At 41.9% G+C, this 20,987-nt stretch overlaps 1 protein-coding gene across 3 annotated transcripts in view; it reads left to right on the forward strand.

The window, feature by feature from the left end:
• The window catches only part of USP54 (ubiquitin specific peptidase 54), a 108,452-nt gene that overhangs the window by 67,191 nt on the left and 20,274 nt on the right, over positions 1 to 20,987 (forward strand). For all 3 annotated transcript variants that reach the window (XM_070752100.1, XM_070752102.1, XM_070752101.1), the window contains exons 11-16: positions 4,371 to 4,541; positions 8,719 to 8,850; positions 9,271 to 9,636; positions 12,727 to 12,952; positions 17,172 to 17,305; positions 20,060 to 20,233. In XM_070752100.1, coding sequence (XP_070608201.1) covers positions 4,371 to 4,541; positions 8,719 to 8,850; positions 9,271 to 9,636; positions 12,727 to 12,952; positions 17,172 to 17,305; positions 20,060 to 20,233 — 1,203 coding nt within the window. The remainder of the gene's footprint in view (positions 1 to 4,370; positions 4,542 to 8,718; positions 8,851 to 9,270; positions 9,637 to 12,726; positions 12,953 to 17,171; positions 17,306 to 20,059; positions 20,234 to 20,987) is intronic.

The raw sequence follows: 20,987 nt of genomic DNA on the forward strand, positions 1-20,987 counted from the left end.
GGTGATTATAAAACCTGGACATAGAGAACCTTTAAAAAAAAAAGTTGGACTGGACAATTCAATATACAGTAGTCCCTCGCTATATCGCGCTTCACCTACTGCGCCTTCACTTCATCGCGGGTTTTCAAGAAATATTAATGAGAAAAATCATTTGCGGATCTTCGCTGGTTTGCGGGTTTCTGAGGAAGTCGATTGGCAGATTTAAACAGCCCGCGGAACTCGATCGGCAGGTTTTTCAAAAAAAAAATATCTAAAATTGTAAATACTGTATTTAAATACTGTATCTAAAATAAATACTGTGTGGGAAGGGTTTATAAACACTTAAAACAATGAAAACGTACCAAACAATTACAATATAAATACAGTGGTACCTCAAGATACGAACCCCTCGTCTTACGAACAACTCGTGATACGAACCCGGGGTTCAGCAAAATTTTGCCTCTTCTTACGAACTTTTTTCGAGTTACGAACCTGCGTTCGGAGACAGCTGGGAAGCCGCGCGGCTGTTTTAAAAGGTAACAGCCGGGCGGCAGGGCTTCCCAGAAGCCTCCCGAACGCCGGTTCGCAACTCGAACAAAGCTCGTAAAAAGAGGCAAAATTTGGCTGAACCCCGGGTTCGGTTCGGGAGGTTCCTGGGAAGCCCCCCAGGCCGGCTGCGACCTTTTAAAAGAGCCGCGCCGCTTCGCAGCTGTCTCCTGAAGCCGAACGCGGAAGTTCGGCTTTGCCGTTCGGCTTCAGGAGACAGCTGCGAAGCGGCGCGGCTCTTTTAAAAGGTCGCAGCCGGCCTGGGGGGCTTGCCAGCACCCCCCCGAACCCGGGTTCGGGGTTTGGGGGGGTGCTGGCAAGCCCCCCAGGCCGGCTGCGACCTTTTAAAACACCCGCGCCGCTTCACATCTGTCTCCTGAAGCCGAACACGGAAGTTCGGCTTTGCCGTTCGGCTTCAGGAGACAGGGGGGTGCTGGTTCGGCTTCAGGTTCGGGGGGGTGCTGGCAAGCCCCCCTGGCCGGCTGTCACCTTTTAAAACAGCCGGAAAGCCGGTTTTTTGCGGGGGGTTTTTTGGTTGCACGGATTAATTGACTTTACATTGTTTCCTATGGGAAACAATGTTTCGTCTTACGAACTTTTCGTCTTACGAACCTCCTCCTTGCACCAATTAAGTTCGTATCATGAGGTATTACTGTACTTAAATAAGTACTATCAGTCGATAAATTCCCCATCGCGGATTTCACCTATCGCGGCCGGGTCTGGAACGTAACACCAGCGAGAGGTGAGGGACTACTGTAAAATAAAAAGGAAGAGAAGCAGAGCAACAGTGACATCTACAGGCAGAAGGAAATGTTGAGAGGTACAAGTGAAAAAGAAAAGAAAAGCATAACCGTGAGAGGCTGAAGAGATAAAACAACATCTGCACTCATAAGTATTCATGTTAGATAGCCGAGGCAGAGAGTGAAACACTAAGATTTTTTTTTTTTAAGTGCAGTTCTTGGAACCTAAGTGGAAGCTAAACAAAGAGAATAGAAGCTGAAAACAGCAAAATGTTTTCCTTTTCTTTTACTTTCTGCTCTGGAACTTTCCCTCTGAAGATACAAGAGAGTTGATAGAAGACCGTTGATGGTTGAATTCTGGGGCTTGGTGGGCCAATTTAATAAGAGAAGAAGAGAATACTTTTTGAAGAATGAAGGGGCTAACAGTGTAATAACTCTTGGATTACAATTTATATTTTTACTTTCCTCCTGGATTATGATTAACAGTTTCACTCCTCGTTTTTGTGGATTATAATTATGCTCCTCTGGGATTACAAAAAAAAAACCACCAGTGACTTTTTTGGAGATTGACAATAACGAAGAAGGAAAAAGGGATACTGTAAAATTGGATCCTCTGACTCCTGAATAGCTTTGTAAAGGGGAAATTGGAAGGAGATAGTGAAATTGGTGGTCAATAGCTACAATAAAAATGAATATATTACTGAGACCACTATACCTATTTCAAACAATTCCGCTAACATTGGGAAAAAAATACTTTGAGGAACTCAATAATTAAGATATATTTGGCAAGGGAAAAAAGCAAAAATAAGCTTTAAAATGCTGCAGGATTTGAGAAAGAGAGGAGGCTTCGGGCTACCGAATTGGGAATTGTACTATCAGGATACAGTACTGTTCTGTCTGGGTCACTCCGGAAGCCAATACCAACCCAAAAAGAGAAGCCAGACACACCGGTAAAAGGCAAAGGCAGTTTATAAAATTCAAGAAAAACACAGGTAACAGAAAATGTCCTTACAAACAGGAAAATGCTGTATCTTCAGATATATCCACGAAGGCAAAAGTCCATGCAGCAATACAGGATTCTTGCTGCCAATACGAGGCTGTAGATAGCAGACCTACACCTCCCACGGGTCTTCCAAACTGCTGGGCCACAAGCCAGGAACAGAGATGTCGAGAACAAAGCAGGACACCGTAACTCCAACTGATAACACTCCACATGGCTTCAAGGGCTTGCTTGCCTTTTAAACCCTGCTAAGGAGGACCACACCCAAGCCCAGATGTTCCTAATTCAGTGCTGATAATACTTCTTTAATTGCTCCTTTCTTTGATCTGAACGTCTCTGTCGCATGTCAATGACGGCTTGTGCTTCATCACCTAATGACTCCAAGCTACTGGCTGGGCAGAGCCCCCCCCCCCCGGGGCTCTCATGCTGTTCTCCTTTGTCCCATTCCTGACTTTCCTCTCCCCCGTCCGACTATTCAGCCCCCTCCTCTTCGCTGTCATCCTCCTCCGGGCATGGAGCCAGCAGAGACACAGCCGGTCCCTGAGCAGCCTCTGGCTGAACCACAACACAGTACTCACATGGGTGAAAGAAGGGATTACATTGAGGCATACAAGACTATTGATATTGTAGAGGCATGGTTTGCAATTGGGCTGGTCTGCCTTGTGGTATGGGAAAAATAAAATACATGGTTACTGTTGTGAATGGTCCACTTCTGGCTCAGCTGGTCATGGATTTTGAGGACCAGGAGATGGAGGAGTACGGGCATTGCAGGCTAGTGTTCTTGCCAGCAGAGTCTGATAGTGAGAGTGAAGGGGAGTCAGAGACGGGGACCACAAGTGGGTGTAGCACCCCTAGTTATGGTAGTGTCTTGAGTCAAAGGATGATGGGGACTTAGAGTAGTAGGAACCCCTATTAGATGCCAGAATAAGGAGGATGAGATCCAGGCATGAATATCTCTATAGAAGGGGTCATTGGCATTGAATATCTCTATGGGACATTTGGCCACACCCTGGCAGTATATATGTGTGTGTGTGTGTGGTTTGGTTGTAAAATGTCTTTGGACTGTGTAAGTAATTATATCAAAGAAGAAACATCAGGATGAGAGATTTCTGGCTTTCTGGCAGAGTCCCATTATCTGTTGCTAATAAGAGACGGTAGCCAGCATCACATTCCATTGAGTTAAGTCTTGTATTAAAGAACTGTGTTTGATAAAATATAGTTTGCTATGATAACTTTTGAATTGAAGTGTGAATTGGATCATTATTCCTTGGAATTGATCCAGCCAGACAGAACAGTTACTTTCAAAGACATTATATTAGGAATGCATTATTGCTAGTGTGGGAGTAAATTAGAGAATAACATTGCTTGAGGATACCAGTTTGGCTTTCAATAATGGCTGTGCTGATTCACCCAAATATTATAGTAATAGCAGTAGCATTTAGTCTTATGTACCGCTTCATAGTGCTTTTACAGCCCTCTCTAAGCAGTTTACAGAATCAGCATATTGCCCCCAACAATCTGGGTCCCCATTTTACTGACCATGGAAGGATGGGAGGCTGCATCAACCTTGAGTTATTTACATGGAAAATATTGTTATGTACAAAGATATTTTGAATGAAAATATGGAAAAATTAGAAAAGTGAAGCAATCTTTACAGGTGAGAATGATTAGGAAAATATTAGAATATGCAGAAATTAACTGATTAACGCTTACAATAAAGGAAAAAAACCTAAATATTATAAGACATGGAACTTATTTTATCAATGGTTAGATTAAAAAATGGAAATTAGAAACAGAAACCAAAGAAAAGGATGAGTGAAATAAAGAAGATACGTTAAGAGAGAAGCAAATATAATTATTATGTTTAATATTATCATTTTAATATTAAGAATTAATGCTAATGTAATGAGTAGTGTTGTAAACTTTGATTATCTTTTCAAAGATATTTGTACTCGGATGACACACTGTTTAATGGAAGATAGGATTATTACATTATTTATATTTATATTTAATTTATATTTATATATGTTAGGGTAAATGTATTTACCCTAATTATGTTAACTTTTCCCCATTTTCTCAATTCTAATGTTCACTATTTTTAATAGGACGTGAACCTTCTATCTCAAGTGACACTAGAACAGATTCTTCTACAGACAGCTATCTGCATAAACATTCCCACCATGAATCTATGGTCAGCCATTTTTCTTCTGATTCTCAAGGAACTATCATTTATAATGTGGAAAATGATATGGTTTCGCAAAGCAGCAGGGACACAGGTAAACTTTTTCTTTTAAATTTAGGGATGAAAATCATAGAATTCATGAGTAATAAACTCACTGGGAGGTTGGCACAAAACAAGCATTCAGAACATATTCTTTAATGTTCATTGGCAAATATTGGATTGCCGCTTCAGTGATCCTTACTCTTGGCTTTGAGGACAGGCAGCAACAGCAGGTAAAGAGCTCTTCCAAAAGTAAATCAGTAAATCTTTATTTTTCTTTTAAATATATATAAGTATTTTTATATTTTAAACTCATTTTTAATCTGGACCGGATTTCTACAAAACCACATAGAGTGTGGTTACCATTTGTTTTAGATACATTTAACAATATTACTGTTGTGGTTAGCTCTGGCCCAGCTCCTGCCCCAAGGAATGTGCAGGTGGATGTGGGGGAAACATCTACATGCCGCAGGCCTGTTTTGCTCTCGATGGAATCTGCCGACGAAGCCTCCTCTGACCAAGGAAGTGTGAGTGACAGGGAAGAGGGGAGTTTGGCATTCAGCCCGGGATGAGATAAATCATCTGTATCATCCTTGGATTCTGAACAAGAATTAATGACACATCCACGCATGCGTAGAGTGATGCATAGGAGACAACAACTGAAGGATTATTACAAGAGAAAATGAGGCCACCTGTGGTTGGGTGGGGCTGCTGTAATTAGTGCTACAGATAAAAAGAACAGCGTGCTAGTTTAGCCTTTCCCAGTTATTGGGTGAGCAATTGGATTGCATTTAACCTGTGCCTTGTGTGTACCAGAAAATCCCTTTGAAACATGGAAACAGAAGACTGATGGCAGAAAAAGACCTCAAGGACCATCTACTCTGCCCTTAATCTATTTCCTGTATTTTATCTTACAATGGATATATGTTTATCCCAGGCATGTTTAAATTCAGTTACTGTGGATTTACCAACCACGTCTGCTGGAAGTTTGTTCCAAGGATTTAAAAAGGATTTAAAAGAGAGCTGTTTCTGTTTTTCTGTTTATAAAAACTTTTCGGTTTTCCTTTTATTGTGTGGCGTGTGTCTTCCTGGACTAATTACCCTGTAATTACGGGTGGTTGAAACACGCCGGCAGAACAATTACAAGCCAGGATTTTTAAGAATGGGGAAAAGGAGAAAGAGGCTGCACTGAGCAGCACAGAGTTCATCCAGGCCATTGAAGCAGCGGAAAATAGAAGAGTATACTGCAAACAATCAGTCTGTTCTAGTAAGTAACTCATCTGCAGTCTCCTTTTCAGATGAATTTAATTTATGTGACTCATTGGAATGGGACTTACAAACAACTTGAAAGCGAACAGCATGTAGAACTGCCTTCCCTTCTCTCAGAGAATGGTCCCCCTCTTTGGAACTCAGCAGCAACTTTCCTTGCACAGGAGGAAGCTATAATAAATTTAAAGGAGGAAAATGTGATAGATTTCCTCTCTAGACAATGTTTGCTTACAGCTCAAAATGTAAACCAGGAACCTTTATCAACTGTCATAAATAAAGTTGACTGCCTGGAAGAAACCTTTGCAAAGTTTATGAAGAGCCACCCTCTTGCAGAAGGACTTGGGAAGGACAGCCACGGATAGATATGGGACGGCTAATTCAGGAAATGAAACCAGAGAAGGCCCTTGTCTTCCTTCCAAAAATGTGAACACTCATAAAGAAAACAGTCAATCAGAGAGAGGCCTAAGAGATGACTAATATAACTACAGTCTGCAGACTAACCAGATTACCTTGCTAATCTATGACAAAATAATGAATAGAGGGCGTTGGAGTGTAGAGAAACTGTTAAGCTTCGCTGTGAACTTATTCTGATAGATCTACGCATTGATTATATCCTAATCAATGTAATGGACTTATTAAATTATAGAAAATTTTGAAATCCTATCTTACCTGGAAAGCAGCCATCTACCTTTGTGTATATACATGAAGCACTTCATCCAGCAGATGCCCTCCAGGAACCAATTTATTCCTGCTATTTCTCCAGTGGGCCCAACAAGATGTAGACTCAAATGATCTCCAGAACTTGACCAGAAGGTGAGGAGAACTCTTATCAGAGAACAATCTTCAAAATCTTCTCTCAGCCTTTATTACAGCCAACCCCTCCCAAGATTTACTAGAACTATATAAAACATAGTTTGGGAGCTACAACCGTTACTAGTACATGACTGGGACTTCTCAACTAAGAGGCCCTGTATGGTTTGATAAGGATTGCATAGAAGCCAAGAAAGCTCTCACCTGGCTTATAAGAAGTACAAAAGCAAGACTGGTGAGAAAATAGAATCATAAAATCATAGAGTTGGAGGGGACCTCCAGGGTCATCAGGTTCAACCAATCGGGTCCAATACAACAAGTCTTAAACAACATATGACTTTCAAAAAACAATACAGTAGTACCTCTAGATACGAGTTTAATTCGTTCCAGAATGGAGCTCATATGTCGATCAGCTCGTATCTGGAACAAATGGCTTTAGACTTTGTTTTTCCCGTGGAGATAACCAGAAGCAAGGATTCTTGCGCCACCTAGTGGAAGCTCGGCTCGTATCCCGAATTTGAGCTCGGGTCTGGAACAGAAATTTCGCTCCCGTTGTGGCTCGTATCTTGGAATACTCGCATGTGGAGCAGCTCGTATCTAGAGGTACTACTGTATAAGCAACTGATTGCTCTTAAGAAGAGGCATGACACAAGGTCCTCCTGGGATTAGCTAATTGGCAGCAAAGCAAAAGAACTCTTCTCTATTCCAGTGTCAGATAGTTAATCATTCTGACAGAATTCATCCCTCATTGTAAGGATGAGGACTTACCTGAATAGCTCTCAGTATCAATGTCTGAAATTAAGACTTTTATTGGCTAACTCAGGAGGTGGTCCCTTCAGTCCTGGAGCTTACTTTATTCTCTCACCAGCACACAACAGATATACTGTATTTGTCATTGCTGCCAGCTATGATATGCAAGTAGAAACACCTAACAATTGGAAAACTTTCTCTCTTATCTGATATCAAGCTCTCCCCTCTACATATTGGATGTTAAAGATTAAAAAGTACCACTGGCTGAAAGGCTTTACTACTATGACCCGAAGAGGTGGAAATTACATATCTTCTTCTTTGTTGCTCTTTTTACAGAGACATCTGAACCAAATTCATCTTACCGCTGAATAGTAGATATTCTGATTGCCCAGTTGCTGGTCATAAATGTTATGGTGCATGTAGCTAGATTTCATGCAATAACATTGGACCCTGATGGGCCAATTATCTGCAGTGCATTCTATGTAATTGTAATTCATTTACATTTTAGACGTTATTACTTTATTTTTAATTTTAGAATTACCATGTTTTAATATAATTTTAGTTTCTTTATTCTAGTTTAATATATGTTGCCTTCCAGATTAAAAAAAGTTGAGAAAGGCAGTTTTAAAGGATTGTTCTGAATGAAGGTGCAATATCTTGTTTTCAATTCCGGTAATACTCTATAGAATTTATAGAAATCAATATTAGTTTGATTTTAAAAAACCTTTATTCTACATATAAAATAAAGCTCTGATTTATTTATTTATTTTATTTATTTATTGGATTTGTATGCCGCCCCTCTCCGGAGACTCGGGGCGGCTAGCAGCAATAATAAGACAGCGTACAATAATAATCCAATACTAAAAACGATTAAAAACCCATTAATATAAAAACCAAACATACATACAGACATACCATGCATAAAATTGTAAAGGCCTAGGGGAAAATGTATCTCAATTCCCCCATGCCTGGCGGCAGAGGTGGGTTTTAAGTAGCTTACGAAAGGCAAGGAGGGTGGGGGCAATTCTAATTTCTGGGGGGAGTTGGTTCCAGAGGGCCGGGGCCGCCACAGAGAAGGCTTTTCCCCTGGGTCCCGCCAAGTGGCATTGTTTAGTTGACAGGACCCGGAGGAGACCCACTGGTTGCTGGGATTCGTGCAGCAGAAGGCCGTCCCTGAGATAATCTGAAGGGCTTTATAGGTCATAACCAACACTTTGAATTGTGACCGGAAACTGATCGGCAACCAATGCAGACTGCAGAGTGTTGGTGTAACATTGTTTTTAAAAAACTAATTTTCAAACATCGATGGATAATTTTTGTATCTAGGGTTTGTGAGAACAAACAAAACATTTAAAAAAAAATTGGACTGTAATTTGTAATGTGTTTTATATCTTTTCATTCAGGTCACCTGACTGATAGTGAATGCAATCAGAGACATACTTCCAAAAAGAGTTCTCTGGCCGACCGTAAGAGAAATAACAACAGGTCTAGAAAGAAGGGGGATGAAGCACAGTCATCTGGATATCACAGTGAAGGTAAAAATGATTGGATTCTATTATTTGTGTTTGTCAAAGTTGGGACTGGGTTGCTTTTCTGACTGTATCAATTCATAAATTTGATGAACACAGTCTGCCGAGGATATTTATATTGTTTTACATAGCACATAAACAAAAGAGCAGGAAAAAGAATTCAGGCTAATATAAGCAGCCTATTTCTGATTTTTATCCCCTTTTCATGAATTTTCTCATTTTTTAAATGGTTTTTAAATGTTGGGTTTTTAATGTGTTTTCTTCTAAAAATTAGATTTGTCATATTGTACATTGTTTTATTATTGTTGTGAGCCGCCCCGAGTCTGCGGAGAGGAGCGGCATACAAATCTAATAAATTATTATTATTATTATTATTATTATTATTATTATTATTATTATTATTATTATTCTGCTCTTAAAACACAGGAGAGACACTGAAGGAGAAACAGGTCCCCAGAAGTGCCTCTAAAATGTTGAATGGTGCCAGCAAACTAAGGGAATTTAAAGAGACAGTTAGCAACATGATCCACAACAGGCCTTCACAGACGCACCAGGGATCTCCTCGGGGGAAGAATCAGACCGAAAACCAGTCCCTACGCAGAACTTTGACCTTGCAGTCTCAAGACTGGGAAAGAGAGAGCAACAGTAGTGAATCAAAATCAAGTTCTTCTAGCAAATACCGTCCACCTTGGAGACCCAAACGAGAGCCGCTAAATATAGACAGCATCTTCAGCAAAGAAAAGAGAAAACTAAGTGGCTACACCCAGCTCAGCCCCTTTGCAGAAGATGCAGGTAAAAATGAGCAAGATGGAGTGGAATATACTGGTTTATTGAGAGTCATTGATACTATCCAAACAATTTTTTTCTACGTATCAGTAAGCAAAGAAAAAAAAAGTTTGAGCTGTCAAATGATATTTAATGGTTAACATTGAATTTTCAATTGTTCTTTGGTGTTCTGACTTTATGAAATAAAATAAATAGTAAAATAATAGTAAAATATGTATCAGTAAGCAAAGAAAAAAAAAGTTGAGCTGTCAAATGATATTTAATGGTTAACATTGAATATTCAATTGTTCTTTGGTAAAATAATAGTAAAATAAAATAGCATGGATTAGGTTCCACATCTGTTTTCTTTGTGATATTTTTGTAACTTTTTCCTTATGTATATAATCAGCAAACTGGAAGGGCCATGTAAGCCATCAAGTCCAACTACTCAACACATATATCCATATTAAAATATCCTAAAACAGAAGATAGTTAAGCCAGTGTAAAAAGTCAGTGAAATAGAGTCTACCATTGCTGGGTAATTGGTTCCAATAAATCACAGAATGCTGTTTCTTCTGCTAAAACAGTGAAATTGGCTAATCCTATAAGCTTTAAAATGTATTAATTTAAAGAAGAACCTGTCCATGCAATAATGTTAAAATGTTTAAGAATATTAAGTTGAGCTCTGTAAAAGGATGGTATCTAAATTCAGTCTGGATAAAAGTCTGTTTTGCAGTACAGTAGAACCCCGACTTACGAGACTAATTGGTTCCGGAAGGAGGCTCGTAAGTCGGAACGCTCGTATGACGAAACATTGTTTCCCATAGGAAACAATGTAAAGTCAATTAATCCGTGCAACAAAAAAAAACACCCGCTGCCGCCGAACGCGGAAGTTAGCGTTCGGCTTCAGGAGACAGCTGCGAAGCGACGCGGGTGTTTTAAAACGTCACAGACGGCCTGGGGGGCTCGGGGGCTTCCTGTGACGTTTTAAAACACCCGCGCCGCTTCGCAGCTGTCTCCTGAAGCCGAACGCGGAAGTTAGCGTTTGGCTTCAGGAGACAGCTGCGAAGTGGCGCGCGTGTTTTAAAACATCGCAGCCGGCCTGGGGGGCTCGGGGGGAAGCCCCCGAGCCCCCCAGGCCGGCTGTGATGTTTTAAAACACCCGCGCCGCTTCGCAGCTGTCTCCTGAAGCCGAACGCGGAAGTTAGCGTTCGGCTTCAGGAGACAGCTGCGAAGCGGCACGCGTGTTTTAAAAGGTTGCAGCCGGCCTGGGGGGCTTGCCAGCACCCCAGCGAGCCCCCCAGGCCGGCGGCAACCTTTTAAAACACGCGGGATACGAGCGCCAAGGAGCTGTCTCCTGAAGTCGAACGCGGAAGTCTGTTTTGCAGTACAGTAGAACCCCGACTTACGAGACTAATTGGTTCCGGAAGGAGGCTCGTAAGTCGGAACGCTCGTATGACGAAACATTGTTTCCCATAGGAAACAATGTAAAGTCAATTAATCCGTGCAACAAAAAAAAACACCCGCTGCCGCCGAACGCGGAAGTTAGCGTTCGGCTTCAGGAGACAGCTGCGAAGCGACGCGGGTGTTTTAAAACGTCACAGACGGCCTGGGGGGCTCGGGGGCTTCCTGTGACGTTTTAAAACACCCGCGCCGCTTCGCAGCTGTCTCCTGAAGCCGAACGCGGAAGTTAGCGTTTGGCTTCAGGAGACAGCTGCGAAGTGGCGCGCGTGTTTTAAAACATCGCAGCCGGCCTGGGGGGCTCGGGGGGAAGCCCCCGAGCCCCCCAGGCCGGCTGTGATGTTTTAAAACACCCGCGCCGCTTCGCAGCTGTCTCCTGAAGCCGAACGCGGAAGTTAGCGTTCGGCTTCAGGAGACAGCTGCGAAGCGGCACGCGTGTTTTAAAAGGTTGCAGCCGGCCTGGGGGGCTTGCCAGCACCCCAGCGAGCCCCCCAGGCCGGCGGCAACCTTTTAAAACACGCGGGATACGAGCGCCAAGGAGCTGTCTCCTGAAGCCGAACGCGGAAGTTAGCGTTCGGCTTCAGGAGACAGCTCCTTGGCGCTCGTATCCCGAATGTGAGCTCGGGAGGCGAACAAAAATGTCGCTCCCCTCCCAGCTCTTATCTCGAGTAGCTCGTAAGTAGAGCTGCTCGTATGTCGAGGTTCCACTGTATATCAATTAGATAAAAAGATAAGAGACATTTGAGAATGTTTAGAAAACATTAAAAGTAAATTTCAACAGATTTTTGCAAGGATCAAACAAAGTGGATATACACTGACAATTATTAGGCAAGTTGTATTTTTGAGGATTAATTTTATTATTGAACAGTTACAGTGCCCTTGGCCAATCTAAAATGTTGATAAACCTCAAACCTGAATTTTTAAGTAAGGAAAAATGAGGTTTTGGCTTTCTTAGAAGAATATGTGTACCCAATTATTGGGCAACAATTAGTGTGCAGAAGTATTATGCAACTAAATGAAAAATCACTCATTTATTTTCACCTGTTAAATTGAGAATAATAAAACAAACAACTCAAAATGTACAAATAAACATTACTGACAGCTCACCCAAAAAAACTAGTGACCAATGTAGCCATCCTTCTTTTCACTAACAGTCATGGAGTCTGTCAGTTTCTTGATCTGTTGACAATCAACTTTTTATGCAGCATCAACCACAGCCTCACAGACACTAGTCACTGAACTGTGTTCCTTCTCCCATTTAAGAAGGGCCCACCGACTCTCAGTTATTTTGCAGCCCATGCAGTGCCTCCAGATCACGTGCCTCCCCTTGCTTCTGCCTGCTGCTTGGAAAGTCATCTGCACTGCGTAGGCTGCGGTTGCTGTCAGCCCCTGTGCCCTCGCCACCTCTGGTGCTGGTCACACCCCCTGGCTGATGACGAGTTAACTAGAGTGTATTTTAGGGGGTAGGCCTTGTATTAGGCGCATGCTAAAAAAAATCAAACAAGGGCTTATTTTCAGGGTGGGTCTTCTCTTTGGTGAAACCTGATAAAAGTAACAGTGAGTTTCTGGGGCTGGGATTTGTGCTTCCAGAAACTAACTGAACTGTATTGGAATACAATTATATTCACTTTTTCTTTCATATGTTATCTTTGCCAGCCAAAGAATTTATAGAAGATGAGCTGAAGGAGCCAGCATGTGAAACAAGACCAAGGCGGTCCAATAGGTATAAGCACTGGACTTTGGGGCGTGGCGCACATCACAGGATGGATCAGCACCCTCGTCTGATTCAAAGGATGGAATCTGGGTACGAAAGCAGTGATCGCAATAGCAACAGTCCAGTCAGTCTGGATATGCCTTTGTCAGAGAGCTCAAATACCTCTAGGTATGTTTCATTAAAATATATTTTAATTGTCCTAACATTGTCCTTAAGTACCTAAATACATTATTTTATTGTGAAATGGGAAATTACTAGGAACTACCATTTCCCCCCGCCCCCCCAAAATAGGATCTACCCCCAAATAAGCCCTAGCCCAATTTTCAGACCTATGCCAAATATAAGCCCTACCACTTAGAGGTAAGCTCTACTTAAGAGCCTGTGCTGCCAACAAGAGGTGGTTGGGTAGTTGCCACAGCCACAAAGCAAGGCAGTGTGGGTGTGGGTGTGTGAAATGAGGCAGTGGGGGCTGAAAGACTAAATGAGACGGTGAGGGGCTGGAGGATAAAATGAGTCAGTGAGGGGTGGAGGACAAAATAAGATGGTGGAGGTGGAGGACAAAGTGAGGTGGTGGGGTGGAGAACGATGCTTCTCCTTGCTCATCGCCACAAAGCAGAAAGCTGAGCGATGCACCGTTGCCACGGCCACTAAGTGAGATAGTGGAGGGGTAGAGAATGAAGCAAACTCTTCCTTCCTTCACCACGCAGACAAGCTTGAATGGGCAGCCTTTTATACTGGATATAAAAAGGTCTAAAATACCTAGCAAATTGGAAGTGTTTTGATGTGTAAAAAAAAACCAGACCACCCAAGATAATTTTTCCCCCATTTTTAACTTAACATATAAATTATACAATTCGATAGAACAGGACAACTCAGCAGGGTACAAAAATTATACAAATATCAAAGAAATTGTGGCATAGAATCATAAAAGAAAGAACGCAAAAGGAAGGACAAAATGAAATGTAAATGACAGAAATTAGTATATTATTTTCATTATTTTAAATACATTTATTTATTGACTGATTGATTGGATTTTTTAAAGAAAAAGTTTATTAAGTATATAAACATTAAAAAAGACAGTACATAATCTTTTAACCTCTGTTTTATACTCATTTACATTATATTGTATTGTACAATGTCTTGAATCAGACAGACAGATATTTATTTATTTATTTATTATTTATTTATTATTTAGATTTGTATGCCGCCCCTCTCCGCAGACTCGGGGCGGCTCACAGCATAACACAACAATGTATAACAAATCCAAATATAATTTAAAATATTTAAAAGAACCCCATTTTACTAACAAACACACACTCAAACATACCATACATAAAATGTACATGCCCGGGGGAGGTGTTTCAGTTCCCCCATGCCTGACGACAAAGGTGGGTTTTAAGGAGTTTACGGAAGGCAGGGAGAGTAGGGGCAGTTCTAATATCTGGGGGGAGTTGGTTCCAGAGGGTCGGGGCCGCCACAGAGAAGGCTCTTCCCCTGGGGCCCGCCAACCGACATTGTTTAGTTGACGGGACCCGGAGAAGGCCCACTCTGTGGGACCTAATCGGTCGCTCGGATTCGTGTGGCAGAAGGCGGTCTCGGAGATATTCTGGTCCAGTGCCATGAAGGGCTTTAAAGGTCATAACCAACACTTTGAATTGTGACCGGAAATTGATCGGCAGCCAATGCAGACTGCGGAGTGATGGTGAAACATGGGCATACCTAGGTAAGCCCATGACCGCTCTCGCAGCTGCATTCTGCACGATCTGAAATTTCCGAACACTTTTCAAAGGTAGCCCCATGTAGAGAGCATTACAGTAGTCGAACCTCGAGGTGATGAGGGCATGAGTGACTGTGAGCAATGAGTCCCGGTCCAGATAGGGCCGCAACTGGTGCACCAGGTGAACCTGGGCAAACGCCCCCCTCGCCACAGCTGAAAGATGGTTCTCTAATGTGAGCTATGGATCGAGGAGGACGCCCAAGTTGTGGACCCTCTCCGAGGGGTCAATGATTCCCCCCCCAGGGTAATGGACGGACAGATGGGATTGTCCTTGGGAGGCAAAACCCACAGCCACTCCGTCTTATCCGGGTTGAGTTTGAGTCTGTTGACACCCATCCAGGCCCCAACAGCCTCCAGACACTGGCACATCACTTCCACTGCTTCGTTGACTGGACATGGGGTGGAGATGTAAAGCTGGGTATCATCAGCGTACTGATGATACCTCACCCCATGCCCTTGGATGATCTCACCCAGCGGTTTCACGTAGATATTAAATAGCAGGGGGGAGAGGACCGACCCCTGAGGCACCCCACAAGGGAGAGACCTCGGAGTCGACCTCTGACCCCCCACTAACACCGACTGCGACCGACCGGAGAGGTAGGAGGAGAACCACTGTAGAATAGTGCCTCCCACCCCCAACCCCTCCAGCCGGTGCAGAAGGATACCATGGTCGATGGTATCGAAAGCCGCTGAGAGGTCAAGAAGCACCAGGACAGAGGATAAACCCCTGTCCCGGGCCCGCCAGAGATCATCCATCAACGCGACCAAAGCAGTTTCCGTGCTGTAACCGGGCCTGAAACCCGACTGCTGGGGACCTAGATAATCGGCTTCTTCCAAGGACCGTTGGAGCTGGAGCTGGATATATAGAGAAAAAGAACAAAGATAGGGAAAAAAAAGAACGATAGAGATTGATTGATAGGATTTATATGCCGCCCCTCTTCGAAGACTTGGGGCAGCTTGCAACATATAATAAAAACAATAAAAAGCAATGGGAAATCCAATTAATTAAACTAAATAACTAACTGAAAATCCCCAATATTTTAAAAATCAATCATATACAGTACATTCAGACTTCAGACATACATAACATTCATCAGCCAGGGGGCCAAGATCTAATTACCCCAAGTCTGGTGACATAAGTGAGTCTTAAGACTCTTGTGGGAGGCGAGAAGGGTGGGGGCAGTGCCAATCTCTTGGGGGAGCTTATTCCAGAGGGCTGGAGCTCCCACAGAAAAGGCTCTTCCCCTTGGCCCTGCCAAGCGACAATGTCTGGTTGACGGGACCTGGAGAAGGCCGACTCTGTAGGACCTAACCGGTCGCTGAGACTCATGCAGCAGAAGGCGATCCTGCAAGTAATCTCGCCCGATGCCATGTAAGGCTTTACAGGTCATTACCAACACTTTGAGTTGTGTCCGGAAACCAATCGTCAGTCAATGCAGTCTGCGGAGTGTTGGAGAAACATGGGCATGTCTAGGAAGGCCCATAAACACTCGCGCGGCTGCGTTTTGCACGATTTGAAGTTTCTGAACACTCTTCAAAGGTAGACCCATGTTGAATTGTTGTCTTGTCCTACAGCAAATTGTCCCATTCCGTTTTCAAGTCACCCCACAGGCTTAGGTCTGGGCTCTGGCTGGGTCATTCTAAAACTTTGATCTTTTTTATTATTATTTATTATTTATTGGATTTGTATGCCGCCCCTCTCCGTAGACTTGGTGCGGCTGACAACAATGATAAAAACAGCATGTAACAATCCAATTAATAAAAGAACTAAAAACCCTTATTATAAAACCAAACATACACACAAACAAACCATGCATAACTTGTAATGGCCTAGGGGGAAGGAATAACTTAACTCCCCCATGCCTGGCGGCATAAGTGAGTCTTGAGTAGTTTACGAAAGACAGAGAGGGTGGGGGGAGTTCTAATCTCCGGGGGGAGTTGGTTCCAGAGGGCCGGGGCCGCCACAGAGAAGACATTGGTCGCTGGGATTCGTGCGGTAGCAGGCGGTTCCGGAGGTAATGTGGCCAATGCCATGTAGGGCTTTAAAGGTCATGACCAACACTTTGAATTGTGACCGGAAACTGATCGGCAGCCAATGCAAGCCATTGGCTATTTTTCTATTGAAACCATTCTTTTATTGATGTGGAGGTTTCTTTGGGCGGTTGTCATGCCGAAAGATTAAATTCATCTTCGCCATTTTAGCAGAGGCCTGAATGTTTTGTGCCAAAATTGACTGGTATTTGGAACAGTTCATAATTCCCTCCTTCTTGACCAAAGCTCCTGTTGCAGCTGAAGAAAAACATCCCCAAAGAATAATTTCCACCCCCATGCTTCGCTGTGAGCATGGTGTACCTATCATCACGCACAGTGTTGCTATTGTGCCAATCATACTTTTTGGAATTATGGACAAAAAATTCAACCTTGGTCTCATCAAATCATAACACATTTCCTCACATACTTTTGTCAGACTCATTTTGGATTATGATGCAAATGTTTAATTTTTCCAAATAATGTAATTCAGTAGCAAACTTAGGACTGTTACTGCTGCTTTACAAAGAGAATTGAAAGTGTCTCATGAGAAAATAAAGGGGTTTTTTTTTCTGTTTAAAGGGATTATCACATCAAACGAACTGGAGATGTTATTCCTGCCTGGCATAATATTCCAAAATCACACAGCAGTAGCATCTTGGAAGTAGAATCTGCCTCGTCCTGCAGGACAAAAAATAAACATTCCTTTGGTAATGGTAAGGTGTCATTCTCCAAATACTTGCAATCCTGGATCATATACTTGCAATCCTAGATCATTGTCCTGTGTTCATGGAAGGAGGTAGCATCTAATCAGGAAAGGGACCCTGGCTGGGAATGTATTGTAGATAGCCCAATACAAACTAAAGCCTATATTAGTAATCAATAGGAAACTTCCATTACTGTTAGTAAAACTATTCATAAGACCGTATTTTATGAAAACCCATGTAGTGCACTTTAAACCTTGTATAGATCATTTACTTTCAAATCAATAAAGTATAACAATACAGGTAGTCCGTACAATTTATTTTCAACTACTATTGGGATCATAACTTCCACTGCTAACTGATGCAATTGCTAAGTTAGTTATTCGTTGATCAGACCATAAAGCATATAGACTTTATGATCAGTCCATAAAGTATATGGACTTTAACTGAATCCAGCTTCCCCAATTGACTTTGCTTGTCAGAAACCCCAGGGAAAAGTGCAAATGGTTTCCCCAAGATGCTGCAAACATAGTCAGTAGATGCAAGTGCCCAAATTTTGATAACATGCCCATAGAGATGCTGTAAAAATTGTAAGCGTGAGCATTCATCTTTGTCATTTTTTTCAGTGCTGTTGTAAAGGTGGTTAAAGAAATAGTCATAAAACAACTACCCTTAGCTGGGAAAGGCAAAGAAAACTGAGGCAAAGTGAGTAGGGGACTAGATCAGTTCCCTTATGAGAAATGTCAATATAATTTGGAGTTTTTTAGATTCAATTCAATTCAATTTATTAGATTTGTATGCCGCCCCTCTCCGAAGACTCGGGGCGGCTCACAACTAAAGATGAGGAAGAAGCAGTGTAAACAGCAGCAGATGATATAAGATACAGTGGTACCTCTACCTAAGAATGCCTCTACTTAAGAACTTTTCTTTTTTTAATTTTTTTAATTTTTTTAATTATTTTCAAAAACAAAACAAGACATACCGGTACATACATTAAAAAAAACATGGAACACAAAAGAAGGAGCTACAATCGCTCCGCTCTTGATCGAAGTCTCTGGTAAAAACCTACTAGTTGATTAGATCACATCAAAGGAAAATAACATATTTCATATTTCTATTATATATAATTTCAGAATAATATACTATATTAATTTTGTAAATTCATTGAGTATTTCTTGTATTCAGCCAAGTATAGATCCTGCCCCAATTTTTATAATATTCCGATTCTTCTTGATTCTTCAACCTCCTCGTCATCATGTCCATCTCTGCACACTCAATAATTTTCCTGATTATTTCATCTTCTTTTGGAGTTTCTACCTCTTTCCACCTTTGAGCAAATATTATTCTGGCTGCAACTAAAATATGGGTTATCAAATATTGTGTATCTTTTTTGCATTTTTAGGGTGACATACCTATAAGAAAAAATTCCGGAGTCTTTTTAATTTCCTGATTTGTAATCTCTTTTAACCATTTTTCAATAGTATTCCAATATGTTTTGGCTTTCGGGCAAGTCCACCATTGGTGATAGTAAGAGCCAATTTCTTTTTTACATTTCCAACGATTAGGGGAAATATTTGGAAACATTTTTGATAATCTATTAGGGGGCAGATGCCACCTATAAAACATTTTAATCTGATTTTCTTTGAATTATACCGATTTAGTTATTTTCTAATTGTATGTCCAAACTTTTTCCCATTCATCTAAATCTATGTTTCTTCCAAAATTCCTACACCAGCTAATCATATTTGTTTGTCTGTTTGTTTTATTTGTATGTCACCCACCTCCCTAAGAACTCTGGGCAGCTCACAACCAAAAAGAACAAATATATTAGTATTAAAATATAGTGGTACCTCTACCTAAGAACGCCTCTACTTAAGAACTTTTCTTGATAAGAACCGGGTGTTCAAGATATTAATAGTAAGAAAAAAATATAGGAAATGGTCCAGAGATAAGGTGGCAAGGAAGTACAGTGGTACCTCTACATAAGACCGCCTCTACTTACAAACTTTTCCAGATAAGAACCGGGTGTTCAATATTTTTTTGCCTCTTCTCAAGAACCATTTTCCACTTATAAACCTGAACCTCCGAAACTGTAACCGAAAAAGGCAGGGAGAAGCCTCCGTAAAGCCTCTCTAGGAATCTCCTGGGAGGAAACAGGGTCAGAAAAGGCAGGGAAAAGCCTCTGTGGGGCCTCTCTAGGAATCTCCTGGGATGGAATAGGGCCGGAAAAGGTGTGGAGAAGCCTCCGTGGGGCCTCTCTAGGAATCTCCTGGGAGAAAACAGGGCCAGAAAAGGTGGGGAGAAGCCTCCATGGGGCCTCTCTAGGAATCTCCTGGGAGGAAACAGGGCCTCCATTCTCCCTGTGGTTTCCCCAATCGCACGCATTCTTTGTTTTTACATTGATTCCTATGGGAAAAATTGCTGCTTCTTATAAACTTTTCTACTTAAGAAACTGGTAAGGGAATGAATTAAATTCGTAAGTACAGGTACCACTGTACTGCATACAACACACACACACACACACACACACACACACAAACCTGAATCTCTATAACCATTGCAAGGCCAGCCCAGTTGACATTCTATATAGTATTTTTACTTCCTTGATAAACCTTTCATTGGAAGCTATTGCCTCAAAATTTCTATTAGCTACAGTTCATTCAACGAAATGAACCTTATAAGAAGCACAGAAGACTATAAAAGTAAATATTGTAGTAACTAAATATAACATAAGATGAAACATTTTGGGTTTCCCCCCCTCTAAAGGTGGGGAGATACTTGTGTCTTCCAAGAGTGAACTAGATGAATTACAAGAGGAAGTAGCAAGAAGGGTCCAGGAGCAAGACTTCCAGAGGAAGCAGGAAAAGGAACTAGAGGCAGCCTTGGGTTTTAATCCCCACCCAAGCAGATTCATGGATCTGGATGAACTGCAAAATCAAGGTAATGTGTGGGTCGGATAACAGGTGCTTGGAAAAATTATTATTATTATTATTATTTATTAGATTTGTATGCCGCCTTCTCCAAAAACCCAGGGCGGCCGATAATAGACAGTACTAATCTGCTATGCATTCAGCAAGAAAAAAATGAACTATAAAAAAAGTTTTCTAAAGAATAGTTTTTTGTCATTATTTTATAAAGCAAAACAAAAAAAATTGTACTGGTTGAAGAAAAAAGAAAAAAAAAGCAATTTATTCAACAGTTACAGAATTTTGTTGGAATTATCCATAGGGTGATCAAAGGCCTGGACATACTAAAACATATGAAGAACACCTGCAGGATTAGTCTAACCCACTGATGGAGAACCTATGGCACGGTGCCACAGGTGGCACGCGGAGCCATATCTGCTGGAACGCGAGCTGTTGCCCTAGCTCAGCTCCAAGGTGCATGTTTGTGCTGGCCAGCTGATTTTTGGCGTCCACAGAGCCTCTGGGGGGCTGTGGGTGTTTTTACCCTCCTCTGGCTCCAGGGAAGCCTTTGGAACCTAGGAAGAGCGAACCATGAGCCTACTGGGCCCACCAGAAGTTGAGAAACTGGTCGATTCCAGCCTCCGGAGGGCGACATGATAGTAGTATTCCAGTATTTGAGGGGCTGCCACAAAAAAGAGGGGTCAAATTATTCTACAAAGTGCCAGAGGACAGGAAACGAAACAATGGTTGGAAACTAACCAATGAGAGAAGCAACCTGGGATTAAGGA

This window comes from Erythrolamprus reginae, chromosome 5, assembly GCF_031021105.1.
Source record: "Erythrolamprus reginae isolate rEryReg1 chromosome 5, rEryReg1.hap1, whole genome shotgun sequence".
NCBI classification, from domain to species: domain Eukaryota; kingdom Metazoa; phylum Chordata; class Lepidosauria; order Squamata; family Dipsadidae; genus Erythrolamprus; species Erythrolamprus reginae.